At 43.1% G+C, this 22,326-nt stretch overlaps 1 protein-coding gene across 1 annotated transcript in view; it reads left to right on the top strand.

Moving 5' to 3' along the window:
• The window catches only part of LOC126195527 (BRISC complex subunit FAM175B-like), a 121,533-nt gene extending 100,827 nt beyond the window's left edge, over positions 1-20,706 (top strand). The window contains exons 6-7 of the mRNA XM_049934157.1: positions 4,244-4,410; positions 19,926-20,706. Of these exons, the coding sequence (XP_049790114.1) occupies positions 4,244-4,410; positions 19,926-20,476 (718 nt within the window). The 3' untranslated portion in view covers positions 20,477-20,706. The remainder of the gene's footprint in view (positions 1-4,243; positions 4,411-19,925) is intronic.
• Positions 20,707-22,326: the final 1,620 nt, after the last annotated feature.

Below are 22,326 nucleotides of genomic sequence, written 5' to 3'. Positions count from 1 at the left end.
AGATGACTTAACATTCTTTGAGACTTAATCTCTTAATGATTTGAGCTTCCTTTTCATTGTTTTATTTTATCATTTTCTTTTCACTACTTCAGCAGCTTTAAGTAATTAAGGAAGGATGTTAATGATGATGACGTTATGTGTGCTAAAGCCAACAACAATAATTCAACATTGTAAGCTGAGAAATTTAATTGGTTTTGGTATCACTTTTTAAGAACAGGTGATTTTGTTTATTTTTCCTGGGAGACTAAATACGTTATTTGGGCACATTTATTGTAATGGTTAAAGAAGAAGCCATTGCATTGCTGCTAAGAAGTTGGCATTATAAGACAAAACCATTAAAATGTTGCTAAAATGGCTGCAGTGTTGCACTATTTTCTATAGATAAAGTGTAATAGCTTAAAAATGAGATGACAGTCTCATTTTCAATGTCATTCATCAGTTGCAAAACAATTCTGTGGATCTAAGAATTACCTTCAATTCTGATTTGTAGTATATTAATATCTTAGAACAAGTAGCAATTTGTTTCATGTTGAATGGACACTGTTAGCCTTGATTAACATTATGCAGGTAATGTAAACCTACCTAGTGATGTAAAATGCCTGGGCATTTGTAAGTTTGGACAAATGCCCAGGTTAAACGCCTGGGCAAATGCCCAAAATTGATAAATTCCCATTCATTTACACATTTTAACAATTAATTGATAAACGTTGTTTGTATAAAAAAAATAAGCTGATATTTGGATTGGAAAAGGTGTTTCGCAACACTGCTTCTTTAGTGATTGGGTAACTACATTAGAAAGCTGCTTGAGAGTTAGGAGGGGAGAGTGTTATGGGAAATACATTGGACTGTAAACATAACTTTTTAAGTGTTCTATCAGGTCAATTCATGTGGTAGTATATAAGAAAAAAAAAAAGAAAACCAACACTAAAGTTTAAAAGTAATTTTTGACATAGAGTATAGTTTATATTAAGTATCTGGCCTGTAGGTATAAGGGACGTTCAAAAAGAAAAGAGCCGGAGGCATAACTACAGAAACCCAGTACCTGTATGTTAGAAGTATTGACTCTGGCTGTTGACACTTGTCCCACTGTGACACAAGGCTGTGAATGGCTGACTCGTAAAATTTCCGAGGCTGGGATGTTTAACCAGTTCTGCCTGTACAGCTGGACATTGTCGTCGGAGGTGAGTCGTTTGCCCTTCAGGTCTTTTTAAGGGGACCAAAAATGGTGTAATCACAGGGGGAGAGATCCGGACTGTATGGAGGTTGGCCGATAACCTCCCATTTTAATATCTGCGGGAGTGCTGCGACTGTGTTGGCCATGTGAGGCTTTGCTTTGTCATGGAGCAGAATGACCCCATGGGTGAGATTGCATGGTCGTTTTGATTAGATTGCTTGGCAAAGGGTGGTCAAGGTTTGCAAGTAATGCTGGGCATTCACTGTTGTCCCATGCTGCAGGAAGTGAATCAGAAGGAGGCCATCTTGGTCAAAGAACGACATCAGCATAACCTTTCCTGCACTCATGTGGATGGCCTTGGCTTTTTTTAGTGATGGTGATCCTGGATGCTTCCACTGGATACTTCATTGTTTCGATTCTGGTTCAAAGTGATGACACCACAACTCATCTCCTGCCACCACTTGTGCCAGGAACACATTCCCTTCCCAAGCATAGCACTGCAGATGAGCAAGACAGTGGGCCATTGGACATGCTTCCTGGTGTGGTTGAAGACTGTGGGGCACCCATTGGGCACACACTTTGCGCATGTATAGTCGTTCCTTCATTATGGTGTGAACACTTCAGACGCTCAATCCGACCATGGCGGCTATGGCTTTCTCTGTCGCTCGGCAGTCCTGGGTGATGAGTGCATCCACCAGCTGGACGATGTCATCAGTACTGCAGGGTGGTGCTTCAGACAGTGCGCCATCGGCTAATGACACCTGTCCTTCCCTGAAGTGCTTCTGCCATGCCTTGACCCTTGAAAGGGACATGCAGTGTTTGTTGTACACTTGTGACATTCGTCGATGAATGTCTGTTGCTCCTCCTCTATTTGCTGTCAGAAAACCAACACCACCTCTTTGCTCTTCTTTTGCTGCCTCCATGTCACTGTTTGCAAGGCGACTGGCAGTGTTGGACTACTGCAAAAAGAACTGAAAAATTGTTCTCAGTCAGTTCCATGATTTTCATAAGTTGAAGAAGAATTGTGGAATTCTGACTCTGCCTCAGATTCTCCTGAATCTGATTCCTTGCTGACCACTGTTTTCCTTTCCATTTTGTCTTTGCTTGGACTGTTCAGTATTGGTTTTTCCTTGGAATCAAAAGGATTAGGTCGTGTTCCTGCTCCATTCATCACCTTCCACTTATAGGAGAGGTAGGTTAGTTTTGCAGCTCTCTGATTACACTGTGGATCCATCCAAAGTTGCCAAAGGAAAATTCTGTAATAGCACATGTAACTGGAGCTTCCAGAATTTTTATGGCCAATTCTGACAATTCACAAAGCCATCTGAAACCTCCCCTCTACTATAAAGGACACACATGACAATTTTTATCTGCCTGAAGATGAGGACCCACTCCTTCGCAAACATATTGTTGGAACCAAATTCCTTGTTTCTCCCTCTAATCAGCCAAGTTCTCTCTAACTTGAACAACATTTAGTCCAGTTTTTTTAATGATTTCTTGATGCCTTCAGCTGCCATTCTCTTTATTTAATTTATAATTGCACAATCTCAGCCTCAGGCCATTTTAGAGTATGGCGCGCGCACACGCACGCGCGCACACACACACACACACACACACACACACACACAGGGAGAGGGAAAGGGAGGTGTGGCAAGGGCTGTTTGAGTGCAAGAGAGACTGAGTGAGGAGTAGAACCAGTAAAAAGAAAAAGGACAGTATAATTAATAAGCAGCTGTCAGCAAGACACGCCCTTCCTTGGTACAGCAAGTTGGAATGCAAGTAAAAAGCATGCTTCCCTCTTCTTTGTTTTCATTCTTAGGAATAAAGGCAATAAATGATAGACATTGGTTAAAGTGCAAACATTTACTAGCTTTTAAAATCAGGAGTATCATCACATCCTTTATTTTAATTGGTAAATTACACATTGTAGCAGTAAATGAGTTTTGCTATTTGGGAAGCAAAACAACTGATAATGGTCGAAGTAGACTGGCTATGGCAAGGAAAGCATCACTGAAGAAGAGAAATTTGTTAACATCGAGTATAGATTTAAGTGTCCAGAAGTCATTTCTGAAAGTATTTGTATGGAGTGTAGCCATTTATGGAAGTGAAACATGGGCCATAAATGGTTTTGACAAGAAGAGAATAGAAGCTTTCAAAATGTGGTGCTACAGAAGAATGTTGAAGATTAGGTGGGTAGATCACGTAACTAATGAGGAGGTATTGAATAGGATTGGGGAGAAGAGGAGTTTGTGGCACAACTTGACTAGAAGAAGGGATCGGTTGGTAGGATATGTTTTGAGGCATCAAGGGATCACAAATTTAGCATTGGAGGGCAGCGTGGAGGGTAAAAATCGTAGAGGGAGACCAAGAGATGAATACACTAAGCAGATTCAGAAGGATGTAGGTTGCAGTAGTTACTCGGATATGAAGAAGCTTGCACAGGATAGAGTAGCACGGAGAGCTGCATCAAACCAGTCTCTGGACTGAAGACCACAACAACAACAGCAGTAGAAACTCTAAAAATACTTATTTTTATAAGTGCCCAGATTTTCGGCATTTAAAACGGCTTTGGGCATTTGTCTGTCCCACATCACTGCATCTACCAACACAAAAATAAATAAAGAAGAAATGAAACAACGGAAAATCCAGGCTTCAGCTGCCATGAACTGTGGTCTTGTGTGTGTCCTTTTGTTGTGGCTACCTGCAACTTAGCATCTCTGCCATATGATGAGTAGCAACTATCCTTTGTATAATATTGTTAAATAAAAGAAAGGTAAGATAGAAAAAAGGCCCCTGAATGTGATCAGTGACATGCATAATAATATTGTTTCAGAATTTGTCTAGAACTGATAAACAGGGAGTAAAAAAACGGCAATGTGGCAGATAAAGTGAAACTTGTTTCAATTGTACATGTAAATTCAAGACAAAAAAACTGTTCTTTTTTGTTCCAGTAAGTCTATTTCCATGACAAGTTGTGCTTTTTTAGTTTTTATTTTACAGTAAATTGTAAGAAATGATACCAAAATATTTTAAATTGTCCCTATAAAGGTAATTAAATTTCTGTTCCAGGATCTCGGACAAGGAATGTGATGTTTTCGTAATGTGTCGCATACAAAAATCACTCCAAGAACACCTTAAGAAAATTTCTAGTGCATTAAAGGAATCTGAGAATCGAGCATCTCAGTTGGAGATGGAAGTTGAATCACTGCGAATCAGCAATGATGATCTCTCCAATGGTAAGGAAGAAGAGGTGTATTTTAACAAGCTTCAGATGACACTGTTTCTACCTCTCATTCACAGGAGTATGATTGAGTACCACCTGAAATGTGGATTATTACTTCTGAGTTTTATTTTTCATACTCCTCATCCTCCTTTCAGAGGAAAGTCCATATACACAGTCAGAAAAGACACCTGGGGGCAGGGCACCCATTGATGTATTTTGTCAGGTGACGAGGCATGTAATGTGTCAGACACATGGCACGCATGTGTGATTAGACTCCTATAGAAGTGATTCGACATTAGTAAAGTGAGACCATGTGTTCTGGCTTTAGTCAACAAATTTTAAAAAATGTGTTGTTAGATACATCCTTACTGGCATATTAACGTGAATAAGTATGATATGTTTTAAAGTGTTTAAATAGTTGAATATGTATCCACTTTCCTATTATGGCTGCAGAAACCTTGTGCTTTGCTGGAGAATTATATAAAACAAACATGTATAACAGAAAGAAGTGACAAGAGCAAAAGTAGTAAGTGCTTTAATGTGCCACAAACGAGAGAAGCAAGACCAGTGACATCATAAAAGAAACAATGGCGGGCTGTAGAATGTGTGGTGGATATCAAGGTACCAGTATACGTGACTAATAGCTTCATGCGAAAAAGAAAATGAACACAAAATCCCACTGAAGATTGCATGTGAAGTGGTTGGTTGATTTGAGGGAATGGGACCAAACAGTGAGGTTATCAATCCATTTGGATTAGGGAAGGATGAGGAAGGAAGTCGGCCATGCCCTTTCAGAGGAACCGTCCCGGCATTTGTCTGAAGTGGTTTAGGGAGATCACAGAAAACCTAAATCAGGATGACCGGATGCAGGTATGAACCGTCATCCTCCAGTATAAAAGTCCAGTGTGCTAACAACTGTGCCACCTCGCTCGATCATGTGAAGTGCTAAAGCATGTTTGGGTAATGATAAAACTATGATGTCTTGCATAAGGCGGAATTATTCTCCTGTTTTAAATTATATCAGTTTAGATTATTGTACACTCAACAGCAAAAAACTGGGATACTTTAGACAAAATGACAGAAAAAATCAGACCATTCAACTAAAGCAGCATAAAAAACGGTTCAGGATGTGACATCAGACAGAGGAAGTGGGTCATTGATTGAGAAATTGAGAGATATCTGATGCTCTCTCCATATTTACCTATGTGCCATGTGCTAAAGATTGCTTACTTTATGACACATATGTACCTGACTGAATGTTTGAATCACAACGACAGCATCTGGATACCAACAAATATGAGGCATAGAGGCTATAAAGTTCTGAGAATTTGCTTGTAATTGCTCACTATCTTCCACTCAGGCTTAACTAAAAATGAAAGACCAATTTTACCAACTAGGGTTTTTTAAATTGCTCATATTTGTCTTTTGCAAGTTGAGATGATAACTTCACATATTTTGAATGAAGATAAAAGCCATACAATATCTTTGTCCACAATAAGGACTCAGCGTTCTGCTGTATCTTGGCAAAATGGTTAGACAAATGGAGTACTAATCTGAAGGTGCAGAATTCATAGCTACACATTTCCATTTTTTTATTGTTTGTAGGAATTCACTAGAAAGAAAAGGATGGTGAAATTTTGGACATCGTTTACCCAAACTACGAAATCGAATGTGAGAGTGACAAAGTGGCTAGCCATACTGTGTATTGGCTTCACTATAATTCAAATATTATTCTTCGAGTAGCTGTAGTCGTGAAAGGTATCGTGGAAAAATATCCACCCACAAAAACAGTTTTTGGAGAGTTATTTTCAAAAGGTATCATTACTCGCTCAGTGCCAGAAATGTTACAGGTTCATACAGCCATGTCAAATAGTTGTTACCCCTAAGCGTTTAGAAGTAGTGATTATATGTTCCCAATAAATTAACAATAGAATACTTCAATCAACAGTGAATGAGTAAAGATGTCTCAAGTACTTCTGTGCATCTAAACAGCCATTAAAGCTCTCATGAAGGTGCAGTTTTATCAAATTAGTAGCACAATCTTACTGGATCAGCTACTTGTCAGAAAATTAACTGTAATGTAAGAAGTTTGTTAGGGATCTCTACAAATAAATTAGTCCCACAATTCAAAGCTTTACAGAGGAGCTCAACTCAGATTTCGCATCTCAAGTAAAGAGGTAAGTGCAATTAATGAGCTTTCAGTTTGATATAGTCCATAAAGTACAAACCAGATGTCAAGGTAAAAGAATGAAAACGGTAAAAGTTGTGATTTGCTGTATCAGTGGTCTAGTTAAGCAAAATGTTGCATTGTGATACTCCATTATATACTTGCTCATGTTCTGCCTCGTGTATGCTGAACTATTATTTCACTTTACATTCTCATGACTAAAATGGCTGTGTAGTATCCAGTGCTGTCTGGATGCTGTGAAATGCAGTTCCTCAAACCCTTCTGTGGCAAAAGTGTGTAACATCATTTAGGTTTTTGTTATATGTGGTTGATTTCTTAATTGCGAATTCTGGACGCTGTATATTGTGTGGGTGCACTGTGTTTATTTACAAACAAATTAACAGTAGACTAACTTCCCCTGAAAGAAAAAACAAGGAAGAAGATAGCGAGATGACGTCGAATCGTGTGATGAACCATTGTGGCAACAATATCTTGGGACACAGAGCAGTGGAAAAAGTTAGTAGATGCTTTTGAATGTTTGGAAAGCACTAACTGTTAGTAATGAACATAGACAAACAAACAAACAACTATTGTATGTTATTACTCATGTCTTGGGTTAAATATGAACCATTTACCTCCAGCTAACTGTATTATGCTCGTGGTGCTGTTTACATATTATTAGTAACTTTTAACACACTTGCATGTAAGTATTGCAATTACATATTTTGTCCAAAAATTATTGCAGTCTCAAAATAATTGGAACATTGTCACAATTGATTTCCCCCCCTAACTTCGACCTCATGTAGCACCAAAAATGATGAATGGTGCACACCCTCATAATTTTAACATGTTGATGTTCAAAAAATGTGTGTTGCTTCCAAATATCTCCTTTGGACTACTATTACCTTCGGTTTATAAGCCATCTTCAGTTTTGCCAAAACTGTCATAGAGCTCACACAACAGTTTGTAGTTTTGCACTAAATGCCTCATAAAACCGTGAAGTTTTATACCTTGAACTCAAATTTTCGAGAGCTTTGCTTTATTCTATAAGAAATGCTTGTGCAAACTTTTATTCAGATTGCAGGTGGTCTGTTGGGGACCAAGGGTTTGATGTGGAATGACCCTGAAGGAATGATTTAGGTTCCCCTCTATACTCGTAAGGGATATACAGGGTGACACAGAAAAATGGGAACATTTCCACAATCCAATGAAACTAGAAGCGATGAAGGGAAGAAATTGCATTTATAGTAATTGAAATCTTACAACTTTGCCATTTACGAAACATTGATGGCATTTATCTTTTTTTTTTTTTTTTTTTTAATTACATCCTTTGGATGGCGTCCTCCTGTACAAATACATTTGTGAAATCTTTTGTTGAGATTCCTCATGGATCGCTGAAACATCTCAGCTGGGATACTGTGAATTGAATCCTGAATTCTCGGTTTTAACTCATCCAGGAGTCGAGTCGTATAGACTTTGCTCTTGAGGTAGCCCCACAAGAAAAAATCACAAATGGATATACCTGGTGATCTAGGGGGCCAGGGAATGTTACCGAATCATGAGATCACACGGTTGCCTAACAATTCTCGCACATATTCCATTCATTGCCATGCAGTGTGGTGTGATGTCGCTCCATCCTTTTGATACCTGGCTTCTGGAACGTTTGGTAACGCCACCATGTAATGATCGCCATTGACGGTTATTATGTTTCCCTGTTCATTTGCGAAAAAATTCAGTCTGATAATCCCATGTGATGAAACAACACACCATACTGTCGCCTTACTAGCATGTAAAGGGTGCTCATGAACATCATTAGGTTTTGTGTTTGCCCAGTAACGGTAGTTATGTTTATTCACATAACCTGCGAGACGAAAATGTGCTTCATCCGACATCCACAACTTGTTTAGAAATTCATCGTCATTGTTAATTTTTATGACTTGTTGACATAATCCTAATCATAACCGGTAATTGTTGCACAGTCAGTAGTTTGTATGGATGAAATTTTAAATCAAGATGACGAATTCGGCGATCACTCTCCTGGGATATACCAACCACTGCTGCGTGCTTACGAATTCAACACAATGGGCTCCGTACGAAAGACTTGCATACGGCATCAATGTTCAGTGGAGAATTCACACTTGTTGGTCATCCATTTGGTTTCTTCTTGAGGGCAGATCCAGTCTCTTCAAAGTTATTAATCCAACATTTTATCGCGTGTTTCAATGGAACTGCATAATGACATCCTAAATTATAAAAATATCAGAACTCCCTCTGTACTGCTACCAAACTCATTGTTTTTATATAAATTTTTTATGACTGTCTCGTGTTGTCTGTTCCACTGATCCGTGATTACTGAAATGGCAGACTGTTTACTTGCTAACTGTCATGAACCCGCAGTGCTCCCATCTGCCCATGGCTGCCACTAATTTCAAACATTCCCATTATTCTGTGTCACACATTACATACATAAGCAGTGTGCTAATTAGAGAGATGATAATAAATAACAAGGCATGCTAGAAGAGCGATGCAATCTGGTTCTGAGATATTATTCCTAAAAATTAACAACAAGATAGAGTAAAATTTAATGAGGTAATACCTCTTAATCAAGGAGGGCAATTGGTTGGGTTGGAGTATCTGGAAGGGCGGACCATGAGTGGCTTACAGCCTTTGTTTAGTGTAGTCTGGTGGTGTGGGAAAACCCGCTTTGGTGGTGTGCTTGACGACAAAGGAAGTGCCAAAACAGCTGGGGATGGAATGGTAATAAACCCATGTGGTACTTCCGGTGTCCACTGTGCTATTTACACCCCACTGTACGCAGTATTCAAAGTGCTGATACTGGGAGTACCAACCAGGCATCAGGTGTCAGGCTTTGTACATCCGTAGTCAATAGAAAGACCTCCAGGGAACACAGCTCAGGAAGACGGCATGGAAAACTGCAGCAGCATTTCCCTCGTTACATTGACCATGACAGAATAATTGACACTGAATGTGAGGTAAGAATTCTGTTCGCCTATATGCTGGTGAGGTGCAACAGATGACAATGCAAGCAATGTGGCAGTGTGCGGACAAGATGCTGAGAACATGGCTGAGAGGTGTTGCCTCATTAGAATGGATCGAGTACTCTGGTTCAGCATTTGTCCATCTGGAAACCATGCCTGCGTTAGCTCTCCCTCTGGAGGAATTGACCAGTGAGAGTGTTGATGGGCTGGTTTCCCATCTACGCAGCGCATGGTCTGCTGCTCCAGGTGGAGACTATGGACGAAGTCGCCATACATTCCCCCGTTTAGAGAGGAAAACATCTTTGGTGAGAGGAGGGGCATGGGTAGCTCCTGTGCGTGGAGTTGGGAGTGTGTGAAATAGCATTGCTGCTCCAGTGTTGCTGATGCTTGCAGTAGGGTTGATGACACCTGTTGAGTGTGTCAGGTGTCTTTGGGGGTGGGATGCTGTCTGCGTTAGAGACTCGGACCAATGGTAGAGGGGGAAACTCCACTTCGATGTTGCTGGTGTTCATTGCCTGGAGGGAGCTGTTGCATATAGGCTAGCTTGAACCTGTGTATGGAGATGGTTGTTGCAACCCGTTTAGACGAATGGAGAACGTCTTGTCCATGTGTCGCAACACAAAGTGCAGGCCCAAATACTGAGGATAGAGTGACGGCTGGTATGCATACACCCGAGGCATAACGTGTGCATGCTGTGAGGTCACAATGGATGTTGCTCACCATAACGTTGCTGAGGTGTCGGTCATAGCTGGGCCATAATGCCCCGGAGCTGCTGCATGAAACCCACTGCACTATCAGGAGGAAGCGAGGTCACTTCCAAAAAATCGCCGGGAATGGCGAGTGGCTGTCTGTATACCAGCTCAGGAGTAGATGTTCGGAGGTGGGTTTTTTGTGTGATCCGCAGGCTTAGAACTACCAAGGATAGGGCAGCAGACCATTCAGAAGAATAACATGTTAGGGCGGTCTTACGTGTGCAGGGGACCCCCTGCGGATCCAGGGGTTAGGATAGGCTTGATGTATTCCTGCCTGTCATAAGAGGTGACTAAAAGGAGCCTCAGCCATACGGAGGAGGACGCCTTACGTGGTGCAGGAGCTATCCATAGTGCTCCTAGATTCAATCTCCTGAATCTCTTGTCATGGCTTTGCACCTCCACCTGCGATTCAACTATTTGGGCGAGGGCACTGTATGTCGTATGTCATCTTCTTCTGTTGTTTCCTGTCCTTTATTGCCCCCATGACAATACTGGATTTCTCTGCGCCTAATATCTAGCAGGGTAGCTAGTCTGTTGCGGTGGGGCCGTCATGTACCCATTTGGTGGTAGCCCCCTGACAATACAGGGATCGCACTGCTGATGCCTGAGCTGTAAAGTCCCTCCGTAAGCCAAGGAGTAAATGCCTGTTTTCCTGGGTCATCAGGATTTCCAGCAATGGCCATCATGCCAGTTGGCATTTGATGTGGCTGGGTGGCACCCGTGGGGGAGACCACTGATCGGAGTGGGTGGCATCAGGGTGGATGATCTGCAATGAAGCGGACTAAGTCATCTCTTGCTGGTGACCATACGGCACCAGCAGTCTCTAAGAAGGGCAAGATCGAATACAGTGCCGACAGATATGACCCTAAATCGTTTCCCTCCCTCGCTACACCATGGGAGGAACGTAGGACTACAAACGGAGGTAGCCATATCCGCCTCGGTTTTTTGTTGGTAGCAGAACTGATGGGGACTCCTTTCTACCTATGAAACCTCAATTTTTTGTTGAACGCCGTGAGGGAAAGTTTGAAGAAGTGACAGCACTGCCCAAGATGCGAAACAGTGCAGTCTTGATTCAGACAGCATCCCCAGCCCAATCCCGCCTGTGACAAGCTGGATGGTATTCCTGTTTCAGTCACTCCCCATAAAAGCCTCAACATGGTCCAGGGGATCATTTTCCATCGCAATCTCCTCTTGCAGACTGATGATGAGCTCCGCGCCAATTTAGAACGACTGGGTGTACATTTCATCCGGCACGTTTACAGACCCAAAGGAAACAGGGTTGCTACCGCTGCCTTTGTCTTCACCTCTGATGGTGATTCATTGCCTAAAAAGGTCAAGGTGATGGTTTACCGCTGTGACATTAAACCATACGTCCCTCCCACTATGCGGTGCTTTAAGTGCTGGAAGTTCAGGCACGTCTTCCCGCTGCACTTCCCAGCGCCACATATTTAGACTGCGGACTTTCTCTGCACCCAGATACTCCATGTGCGCCACTTCGCACTTGCATCAACTATGGAGAGCACCACTCCCCCTGCTAATCAGGCTGCCGAGTACTGCAATGGAGCAGAAAATCGTGTACAAGACCCTGGACTCGTTGACTTACACAGAGGCTGAACGCAAATTTGAAAGCTTACACCCCATTCAGTTGATGTTGACATAAGCTGCAGCTATGTTGCCATCGCCATCCCAAGTGCCAGTGGTTCCTCACTCTGTGCCAGGAACAGTGGGCCCTCCAGGCCACCAGAATACATCTTCCTCCGTTGCTCTCAAAACACCTACTTGGGAGCGAGGTCGTCCCCAAATGCAGGGGACATCGGTCCCATCCTCCCCTACCGGAGAAGCAACAGCCTCCTCCGTCCCTGAAGCTGCTTCGGAGAAATCTTCCCAGCAAGCCCCTTAAAGAGAAGCAAGAAAGCAAGCAAAGTAAGTAGTAGTCTGCTAAGAAACAGGACCCTCTGGTAGCCCCAACTCCACCATTCCTATCAGTACTGCACCTGAGGATGCGGTGGAGATCTTAGCATTCCCTGCGGACCTGGATCTCACTGATGGCTCATCCACCTTAGAAATGGCTACAAATACTCAATCAGTGGCAGCAGGTGACCCTGAGGCATAACCTGCCTCCTTGCGCACTTCATGCCCTCCCAGCCTCACAATAACGTCATCCTCCAGTGAAATTGTGAAGGTTTTTTCCACCACCTGGCTGAGCTGCAGCAACTCTTAAACTTTACACCTGCTTTCTGCATTCCCAGACTCGCAGATCCCTGCCCTCCATGGCTATAGGTGATGTTAAAAGAATCGTAGTGACTATGATAGTGTGTCAGGTGGAGTTCGTGTCTGTCCTGAACTCAATATGCAGTGAACCTGTACCCCTTCAGACCCATCTTTAAGCTGTGGCTGTTAGGGTAAGGACGACGTAGGAAATAACTGTCTGCAACATATATCTTCCTCCAGATGGTGCAGTACCCCTGAATGCATTTGCTGCACCAATTGATCAACTCCCTAAACCTTTCCTACTTTTGGGAGATTTTAACGCTCATAACCCCTTGTGGGGTGGCACCGTGCTTACCGGCCGAGGCAGAGAAGTCGAAAATTTACTGTCACAGCTCGACCTCTTCCTCTTAAATACAGCTGCCCCCACACATTTCATTGTAGCACATCACACATATTTGGCCATTGATCTCTCAGTTTGCAGTCCTGGCCTTCTCCCATCTATCCACTGGAGAGCACATGACGACCTGTGTGGTAGTGACCACTTGCCCATCTTCCTATCACTGCCGCGTTGTCAGGCCCACGGACACCTGCCCAGATGGGCTTTAAACAAGGCAGAAGGGAAGCCTTCATCTCTGCTGTCACTGTTGAATCTCCCCCACCTGGTAACATAGAGTACCAGACCCCTGTAGGTGTTCCCAGTGTTAATATAAATGGCATATTATCTACCGACGCAAATGGGATTAACGAGCAGTTTGCTGAGCATTTTGCGCGAGCGTCTTTGTCGGAAAATTACCATTCAGCTTTTCACACTGTCAAACAGCGGATGGAAAAGAAAGTCCTCTTGTTCGCTACACACCATAGTGAACCCTATAACGCCACATTTACAGAGTGGGAGCTCCTCAGTGCTCTTGCACATTGCCCCGACACTGCTCCTGGGCCAGATTGGATCCACAGTCAGATAATTAAACATCTCTCATCTGACTACAAGCGACATCTCCTCACGATCTTCAACCGGATCTGGTGTGATGGCATCTTTCCATTGCACTGGCAGGGGAGCATCATCATAGCAGTGTCCAAACCCAGCAAAAACCCGCTTGATGTGGATTGCTATTGGCCCATCAGCCTCACCGATGTTCTTTGTAAGCTGCTGGAATGTATGGTGTTTCAATGGTTGGGATGGGTCCTGGAGTCACGTGGCGTACTGGCTCCATGCCAGGACGGTATCCGCTTGGGTCACTCTACCACTGATAATCTTGTGTCCCTGAGCCCGCTATCTGAACAGCCTTTTCCAGATGCTAACACCTTGTTGCTGTCTTTTTTTTGATTTACGAAAAATGTATGATACCAACTGGCAAACATCTTATCCTTGCCACAATATATGAGTGGGGTCTCCGAGGCCCGCTCCCAATTTTTATCCAGAATTTCCTGTCACTTCGTATTTTCCATGTCCAAGTTGGTGCCTCCCATAGTTCCCCCCCATATCCAGGAGAATGGGGTCTCGCAGGGCTCTGTATTGAATGTACCTCTATTTTTAGTGGCCATTAATGGTCTTGCAGCAGCTGTAGGGCCATCCGTCTCGCCCTCTCTGTATGCAGACGACTTCTGAATTTTGTACTGCTCCATAAGTACTGGGGTTGCTGAGCGGTGCCTACAGGGAACCATCCACAAGGCACAGTCATGGGCTCTAGCCCACGGTTTCCAGTTTTCGGCCGCAAAGTCATGTGTTACGCAGTTCTGTAGGCATCATACCGTTCATCCGGAACCAGAACTTTACCTTACTGCGGATCCCCTGACTGTAGTGGAGACATATCAATTTTGAGGACTGGTTTTAGACACCCAATTGACGTAGCTACCTCACCTTCGTCAGCTAAAGTGGAAATGCTGGGAGCACCTCAATGCCATCAACTGCCTGAGCAACGCCAACTGGGGTACATATCGCTCTACCCTGCTGCAGCTCTACGGAGCCCTTGTTCAATCCCACGTTGACTATGGGAGTCTGGTTTATGGTTTGGCGGCGCCCTCAGCATTGCATTTACTTGACCCAGTGCACCACTGTGGCGTTCAATTAGCGACGGGAGCTTTTAGGACAAGTCCAGTGACCATTGTCCTGGCGGAGGTTGGAGTCCCTCCATTGCAGGTCAGCTATGCACAACTGTTCGCCATTTATGTTGCACACGCTTGTAGTTCTCCTGCGCATCTGAATTACCATCTCCTTTTCCCACCCACGGCAGTTCATCTCCTGCATTGGCAGCCCAGGTCAGGGCTTAAAATTGCAGTTCACATCCGATTCCTTCTATCTGAACTGGAGTCCTTGTCTTTACCATCTATACTTGAGGTTCATTCGTGTACACCTCCATGGTTTACACTTAGGCTGCGGCTTCGCCTGGACTTTTCACATGGCCCAAAGGACTCAGTTGACCCCGCGGCACTCTGCTGTAATTTCCTCTAGATTCTTGACATGTACCAAGGCCATGAAATGGTTTATACTGATGATTCGATGGCCGATGGTCATGACGGCTTCACTTAGGTCCACGGAGGACATATTGAACAGCATTCCTTGCTTGATGACTGCAGTGTTTTCACTGCAGAGTTCATCGCTTTATCTCCTGCTCTTGAGCTCATCCATTCATGCCCTGGGGCGTCGCAGGATGCTCAAGGAGTCAGTACACAGAAGAAACAAGCTATCGACCAGTGCTACCCTCATCATCCATTGGTAGCGACCTTCCATGAGTCCATTTATGCCCGGAACAGTCCTTTTGTTCAGCGGTTTATGTGTGGACCCCAGTACATGTCAGAGTCCAAGGCAACGAACTTGCTGACAGGCTACACGGAAACTGCTTACAGAGATCGGCATTCCAATAACTTACTTGCATTCGTTTTTACGCCACCAGGATTTTTGGCTTTGGGAGACGGAATGGCTTAGTCTCAGTACGCACAACAAACTGCGTGCCATTAAGGAGACTACGAATGTGTGGCAGTCCTCCATCATTGGCCACGCTTGAGCGACCCACTGCTGCCTCCTGCGCTGTGAAGACCCGCCTCAGTGATGATGCAGCACACGGTTGACAGTGGCCCATATTCGTGTGCACTGTCCCTTTTTTACTGCCCTGCGACGAAATCTTCAGGTACCAGACTCATTGCCGCTGATTTTATCTGACAGCACCTTATCGGCTGATTTAGTTTTACGTTATATTCGTGAGGGTGGGTTTTATCAGTTGACCTAAGTCTTAGTGCATTTCCTTTGTGCCTCTGTGTCCTCCACTGTAATGCTTTTAGGGTGGAGGTTTTAATGTGTTGCAGAGTGGCTGGCTTCTCCTTCTCATCCTCATGGTCAGCCATCCATGGTAATCTGTTTTGTCATTGTCTTGCGTTTCTGTGGTTTTCTTCTCCCCTTTCATTCATTTAAGTGTTTGTTGCCCTTCTGTCGTTCTTGTGGTTTTTACTTTCTCTCCATTTTGTGTTGTCAGTCTCGCTTGTTTTATTCTCACCCTTGTGGCATTGTTTTATTCAGAACAAGGGGCCGATGACCTAGCAGTTTGGTCCCTTCCCCCCTCTTTTAAACCAACCAACCAATGTGTGCAGGGGAATCGCTCCACCATGCTGTTAGCTGCAGGGTGGTAGCTGGTGGTATGGTGGAAATTGGATCTGCAGGTAGTTGTCAGAGATTGGAATATGGCCAAATGGCCAAGGAGAACTTGGACCACGGTGTGTAGTGATGTTGTATGAGCAACTGAAGCAGGACACCCAGGTCCAAACAAAGGCTGCAGCCACAGTTTCAGTTGAAATGTCAGGGGTAGGGTGGCCTTCGGCCAGTGAGTAAATCTGTCAATAATTGTCAGCAGATATTGACATCCATTGGAGGAGGGTAGTGGACTGTGGTGAGGTGAATGTGTGTGAACCGGTGTTTTGTGGGGAAAGACAGCCACAGGGGATTGAATGTGCCGTCTAACCTTGGTGCACTGGCTCAGAATGCAGGACCGGTAGGGACACCTAGGTGTGTGAGGTTGGTCAAATGCTAGTTTTCGGAAGGCGGAAGGGAGGAAGGGGCGGTGGCAATCATTGGAATCATCAAGTTGTGAAGGATCCACAAGGACATCACGCCAGGTCTTACGGTCGGAGCTGCTCATGGATCTTAGATGGAGGTTGAGGCCAGAATTTGCATTTGGAAGGGTGTGGACTATGTTCAGGTCCCTATTTGAGCAGTGGCCAGTGCATTGTAGATCTTAGATGGAGGTGAGGCTAGAATCTGCATTTGGAAGGGTGTGGACTGTGTCCAGGTCTCCATTTGAGCAGTGGCCAGTGCATTGTAGTCTAAGGGTGGGGTGATAACACAGAAGCGGATAAGGCAATGTGCCACAATCTTATCGATGCCAGCAATGTACTGGATGTCAGTTGTAAATTGTGGATTATACTCCTGTCAAGGTGAGATTTGAGATCTGGACTATGTCGTTCCTGCAAAAACCAGAGGCGAGGGGCAGTGGTCTGTGAAGATTGTAAAGATACGTCCCTTGACTGAAGATTGGAAATAGTGGATGGCTTCATGGACTGCAACCAGCTCACGGTTATATGCACCTCATCGGTGTTGTGCATCAGAGAGCTTGGACAGACTAGGAATGGCTTACAGCCTTTGCTCAGCATGGGAAAACCTGCTTCAGTGGCACATTTGGCAACAAAGTGGGTGCCAAAACAGCTGTGGTGGAATGGTAATAAACCTGCCTGTTACTCCTGGTGTGCACTGCACTATTTACACCACACTGTAAGCAGCATTCCAAGTGCTGACACTGAGAGAAGAAACCAGGCATCTGGCATCAGGCTTTGACTACCTGTAGTCAATAGAAGCACCTCGAGGGAAGGCGGCGTGGAAAAATGCGGTAGCACTACTCTTGTTAAAAGAACTGCGACAAAACACCAATACTGAAAATGAATAAAGAATTCTGCTGTTCGCCCATACCCCAGCAAAGTGCAGCAGACAACATGAGCTCTGTCGAGAGCACGGCCGAGAGGTGTTGCCTCGTCGAAGCAGGAGTAGACTGCTTGAGCAAAGATTCGGCATGCATGCATGGTGTCCAGAAACCGTGGCCGTCTAAGCTGTCTTTCTGGGAGAAGGGACCAGTGAGGGTGTAGGAGGGGCTTGTTTTCAGTGTGCGCAGCCTGTCATCTGGTGCTACGTATAGAATTGATGGAAGGAGTCACCACAATCTATGGGTAACTTCCCTTGTTCATGCTTTCGTCAGTAACACAGGCTATGCTCCTCCATTTGTGTGATTTGTGCTGATCCTTGCTATCACTTATGCCACAACTCTTGGGTAGCAAATGTTGTGAAAAGGCCAATTCACTGGTCGTCATATCACATCCCATCAAAACATTCTGCAAAGCTTCTCTAGAGGAAAGTTTTGGCGGCTGATGTCATCCATCTACTGCTGATCACAAGGCCCACACGCTCATTTCCTCTCGATACACGGCCATGGGCAGATCTCCATATTTAATTTCGTCATGGTTACCATGGTTGATATCAATTGTTTGTTGTTCAGTATTTGCTATAACTTGTTTAGTTTCGTTATTTCTTTTGTTAAAATGTATAATAGATGAAGACAGATTAATTGAAGCAGTGAGACACAATCGGAACTGTAAGACATGAGCTTACTAAATTACTAGCCTTCTGCTCCATTTAAAATTGGATTTTTAAAGATACCAGTACTGTATTTAACATTTTAGAGTGAAGTGGATTGCAATGTGGCTGAAACTCGAAGTGAAAAAATACTGTGAGTAGAATCAGATCAATTAGTAGATGGAATTTATTTGTATATTGTCAGGCATTTTTAGTGTTACGTTAAAAAAACACTGATACCTTCAGACAGTACAAGTTGTTTGTTGAAATATTATTTGTGGCAAGCCTGTTGATTGTTAAGCAGCTCTATGAATTATGTGCGAAACAATTTTTGCAGGCATCAGTGGTCAATATTTATTTGGGGTCACAAGCTAGCCCAGTATAAATAAGGCACTTGAACAACTAAAAGCCAAATACAACATGTAAAGAAAACCTGTAAAACTTCTAAAGAAAACCTATATATCTTCAAGGGAAAGGAATCGAGGCAGATGTGACTAATGCACAAAAATTTGCACTGCACTAGCAACTGAAGTTACCTTAAACCAAATTTTCACAGGGTGATGGCAGCTCGTAACACTGTGTTCCTTTTAGTAATTCTGGGTGCAGTTTGAGGTAACAAATGAGGAAACTGATGCTGCTGCTTTCCAAATTGTAAAATGCAGATTCCTCTTCATCAGGCTCCTTGTATAATGTATAAAATTCCCCTTCCGTACCACAATATTTTTTTGGATCCACGCACTTTCTGTGTGGTGTTTTGCACTTCTGTATCCCCTATCTGATATGCAAGCCTTTTGAGTCCAATAAATGTCACTTTCTTACAAATGTGGACTCCAGCATCCACTTCGTGCATAAAACAGTTGAAAATCATTTTGTGAAGATTGCAATTCCCGCAAAAAGAAGAGTCAAGGACAGCAATGTGAGTTGAGATCACGTGACTTAAATTGACTTGACGTGCCGTGATGTGACGAACAGTGTGAATTCGCCCTGATGTGATGGTGCCGTGAAGGATAGTATGAATTGACCTAACACGGGCTTGTGTCTCAGTGTATGAAATATTGAAACTGAAAATTTTTTAAAATCCGATTCATAGTAACACTCCTGTGGTATATTGGACTGCTATTTTCAAGTATTTATCTCTTCTTATGTTCATTCTTTAGTTCTTGATTTAACTTATGTATATGCTCAAGGTTATCAACATATTTGTTAATGTCATTTTGCTCTTACTATAACTGAGAAAGTTATTATTTTTCTGAGATACGGTAGTACATGGTACTGATTATAAGTATCCAATATCACGTTTAGTACAAGGTCGTGCCTGTATTGCACTCTTTTGTAGGAAAGCTTTAATCTGAAGGGATGATAAATTTTTGAAGAAATTTTGCTTAAATGAATACATATATGTATTTATATCTAAAAACAAAGATGATGTGACTTACCGAATGAAAGTGATGGCAGGTCGACAGACACACAAACATACACACAAAATTCTAGCTTTCGCAATCAACGGTTGCCTCGTCAGGAAAGAGGGAAGGAGAGGGAAAGATGAAAGGATGCGAGTTTTAAGGGAGAGGGTAAGGAGTCATTCCAATCTCGGGAGCGGAAAGACTTACCTTAGGGGAAAAAAGGACAGGTATACTCGCGAGCGCGCGCGCGCGCGCGCGCGCGCACACACACACACACACACACACACACACACACACACACACACACACACACATCCATCCGCACATACACAGACACGAGCAGACATTTGTAAAGGCCTATTATAATCATATATGTATTTATTTCCAGAACTGCTACTACCTCAGCTCTTGCAAGATGGAGGCTGTAAGACTGACCAGCTTGTTCCTCTGCAAGTGCCAATAACACCAGTGCTTTTAAAGAATGATAAAGTTGACTTAATAGCTGATGAAGACACCAGTTCAAAGAAAAGGCAAAATAAATCAAGTCAAGGGGCCATGGAAGACCCTTTTTCGTATGTCACTGAAATGAAATTGGAAATGACACCACAACAGACTCCATCTGGCAGTGGAGGTGCACGTGTAAGTGAAAGAGGCCGTGGAAGAGGTCGCGGAACTACAGTTAGGGAATCACAAAAGAGACAAACGCAATCAAGGAGTGAAATTAGTGACAAACAAGAAGTAAGCCCAAGTCTACGGAGGCGTGGCCCCTCACCTTCGCTCACAACTACTCCTTCAGGTCGTACTATGTCAGTGCCTACAAAACAACGCAGTTATGCAACTGTTGCAAGAAAAATTGCTGATAACAATGAAAGTGTTGCAAAATCCCCAGCTGTTTCTACAAATGGTTCGCCTTCTGAATCAAACACTCAGGAGCAATAATATTGAAATATAGGTACAGGCTTGCAACAAGCGTGTGTGCATCTGTGTGTATTTGTGAAAACAGTGATATAAACGAACGATTATCATGTGTAAGTTACCATTCAAAAGTTCGGTGCACTTTAGAAACATAAATTTACACAAACTTAAAGAAGTGCTACCAGAAAGTGTACTGATCAGTCGTTTTTATATGGAGCATTATAATTTTGATGTGATTAAAAGAGTTTAACTCAGGTTTTACGTTTGCACTGCATCTTTATTCCCCAGGTGTGTGGTGTGTGTGTGTGTGTGTGTGTGTGTGTGTGTGTGTGTGTGTGTGAGAGAGAGAGAGAGAGAGAGAGAGAGAGAATATTTAGGCAACTATACATTTAAGAAATGATTTGATGATCGATTCACATCAGTATTTGACAAATTCTTCTTTTGAGACATTTTCTTCTATCATGAGAGAGATTGTTTTCAATAGTAATATGAGTGTTCCCTCAATTTTGTAAACAGATGCATGGAATCTTTGAAATTATTACGAGAAAGACTGTGGCTTCAATAAAGGAACCATTGATTAATACTGGTAAGAAATGTATTTTTTAAGTTCCTCCTTTATTGTTGTATTAAAACATTAACGTGGAAAACAGACAACTTTATGGACCATATGTTCATGCATTTTTATTTAGTTTAGTTTTGGAGTATAAAATGGCTGAAAAGTGAGGTGTAGAATGCCAATACTTAGTTTAGGATATGATAATCTGTTAATGAATATTTACATATCCCACCACTTTGGCAACAGGTACTCAGCGAAATCATTTCCTCAGTTTGATGTGCTTGATTAGTACCTTGTGCTGGTGCTAGTTGAAGTTGTGAAATATGTGACAGCCCAAGCAAAACCATTCTAGAATGAGATTTTCACTCTGCAGCAGAGTGTGTGCTGATATGAAACTTCGTGGCAGATTAAAACTGTGCCGGACCGAGACTCGAGCTCGGGACCTTTGCCTTTCGCGGGCAAGTGCTCTACCAATTGAGCTACTCAAGCATGACTCACGCCCCGTCCTCAAAGCTCTACTTCTGCCAGTACCTCGTCTCCTACCTTCCAAACTTTACTGAAGTTCTCCTGTGGACCTCGCAGGAGAGCTTCTGTGAAGTTGGGAAGGTAGGAGACGAGGTACTGGCAGAAGTAGAGCTGTGAGGAAGGGGTGTGAGTCGTTCTTGGGTAGCTCAGTTGGTAGAGAACTTGCCCGCGAAAGGCAAAGGTCCCGAGTTCGAGTCTTGGTCCGGCACGGCACACAGTTTTAATCTGCCAGGAAGTTTCAAAACCATTCTACATTGCACAGGAACACTGCTGTAGGTCCAGATTCTGATCAAGGCATCAAATATGTCCAGTTGACTTGCGTAATTGTTGTTGTTATGGTCGTCACTCTAAAAACTGTTTGATATAGCTCCCCATGCTAGTATATCCTGTGCAAGCATATTTATCTGTGTATCTACATTGACTGGTCCCTTCTTTATTGAAGTTGTACCATAAATTTGTTTTTCCCCTCAATTCGATCTACTATCTACCCAACTAATTTTCAGTATTCTTCTGTAGCACCACATTTCAAAAGCTTCTACTCTGTTCTTGTCTGCATTTTGCTCTGTTCTTGTCCACATTTCCCTTCCATTCAAGGCTACACTCCGTACAAAAACCTTCAGAAAACACTTGCTAACACTTAAATTTATATTTGATGTTAACAAATTTCACTTTATGATAAACATTTTCATGCTGTTGCCAGTCATCTCTACTTCAACCATCAACAGTTATTTTCCTGTTCAAATAGCAAAAGCTGACTGCTTTTAGTGCCTTATTACCTGATGTACTGCAGCCT

Source organism: Schistocerca nitens, chromosome 1 (assembly GCF_023898315.1).
Source record: "Schistocerca nitens isolate TAMUIC-IGC-003100 chromosome 1, iqSchNite1.1, whole genome shotgun sequence".
Classification (NCBI taxonomy): Eukaryota; Metazoa; Arthropoda; class Insecta; order Orthoptera; family Acrididae; genus Schistocerca; species Schistocerca nitens.
The sequence above is the reverse complement of the archived record's forward strand: the minus strand, read 5'-3'. Positions and strand labels throughout refer to the sequence as shown.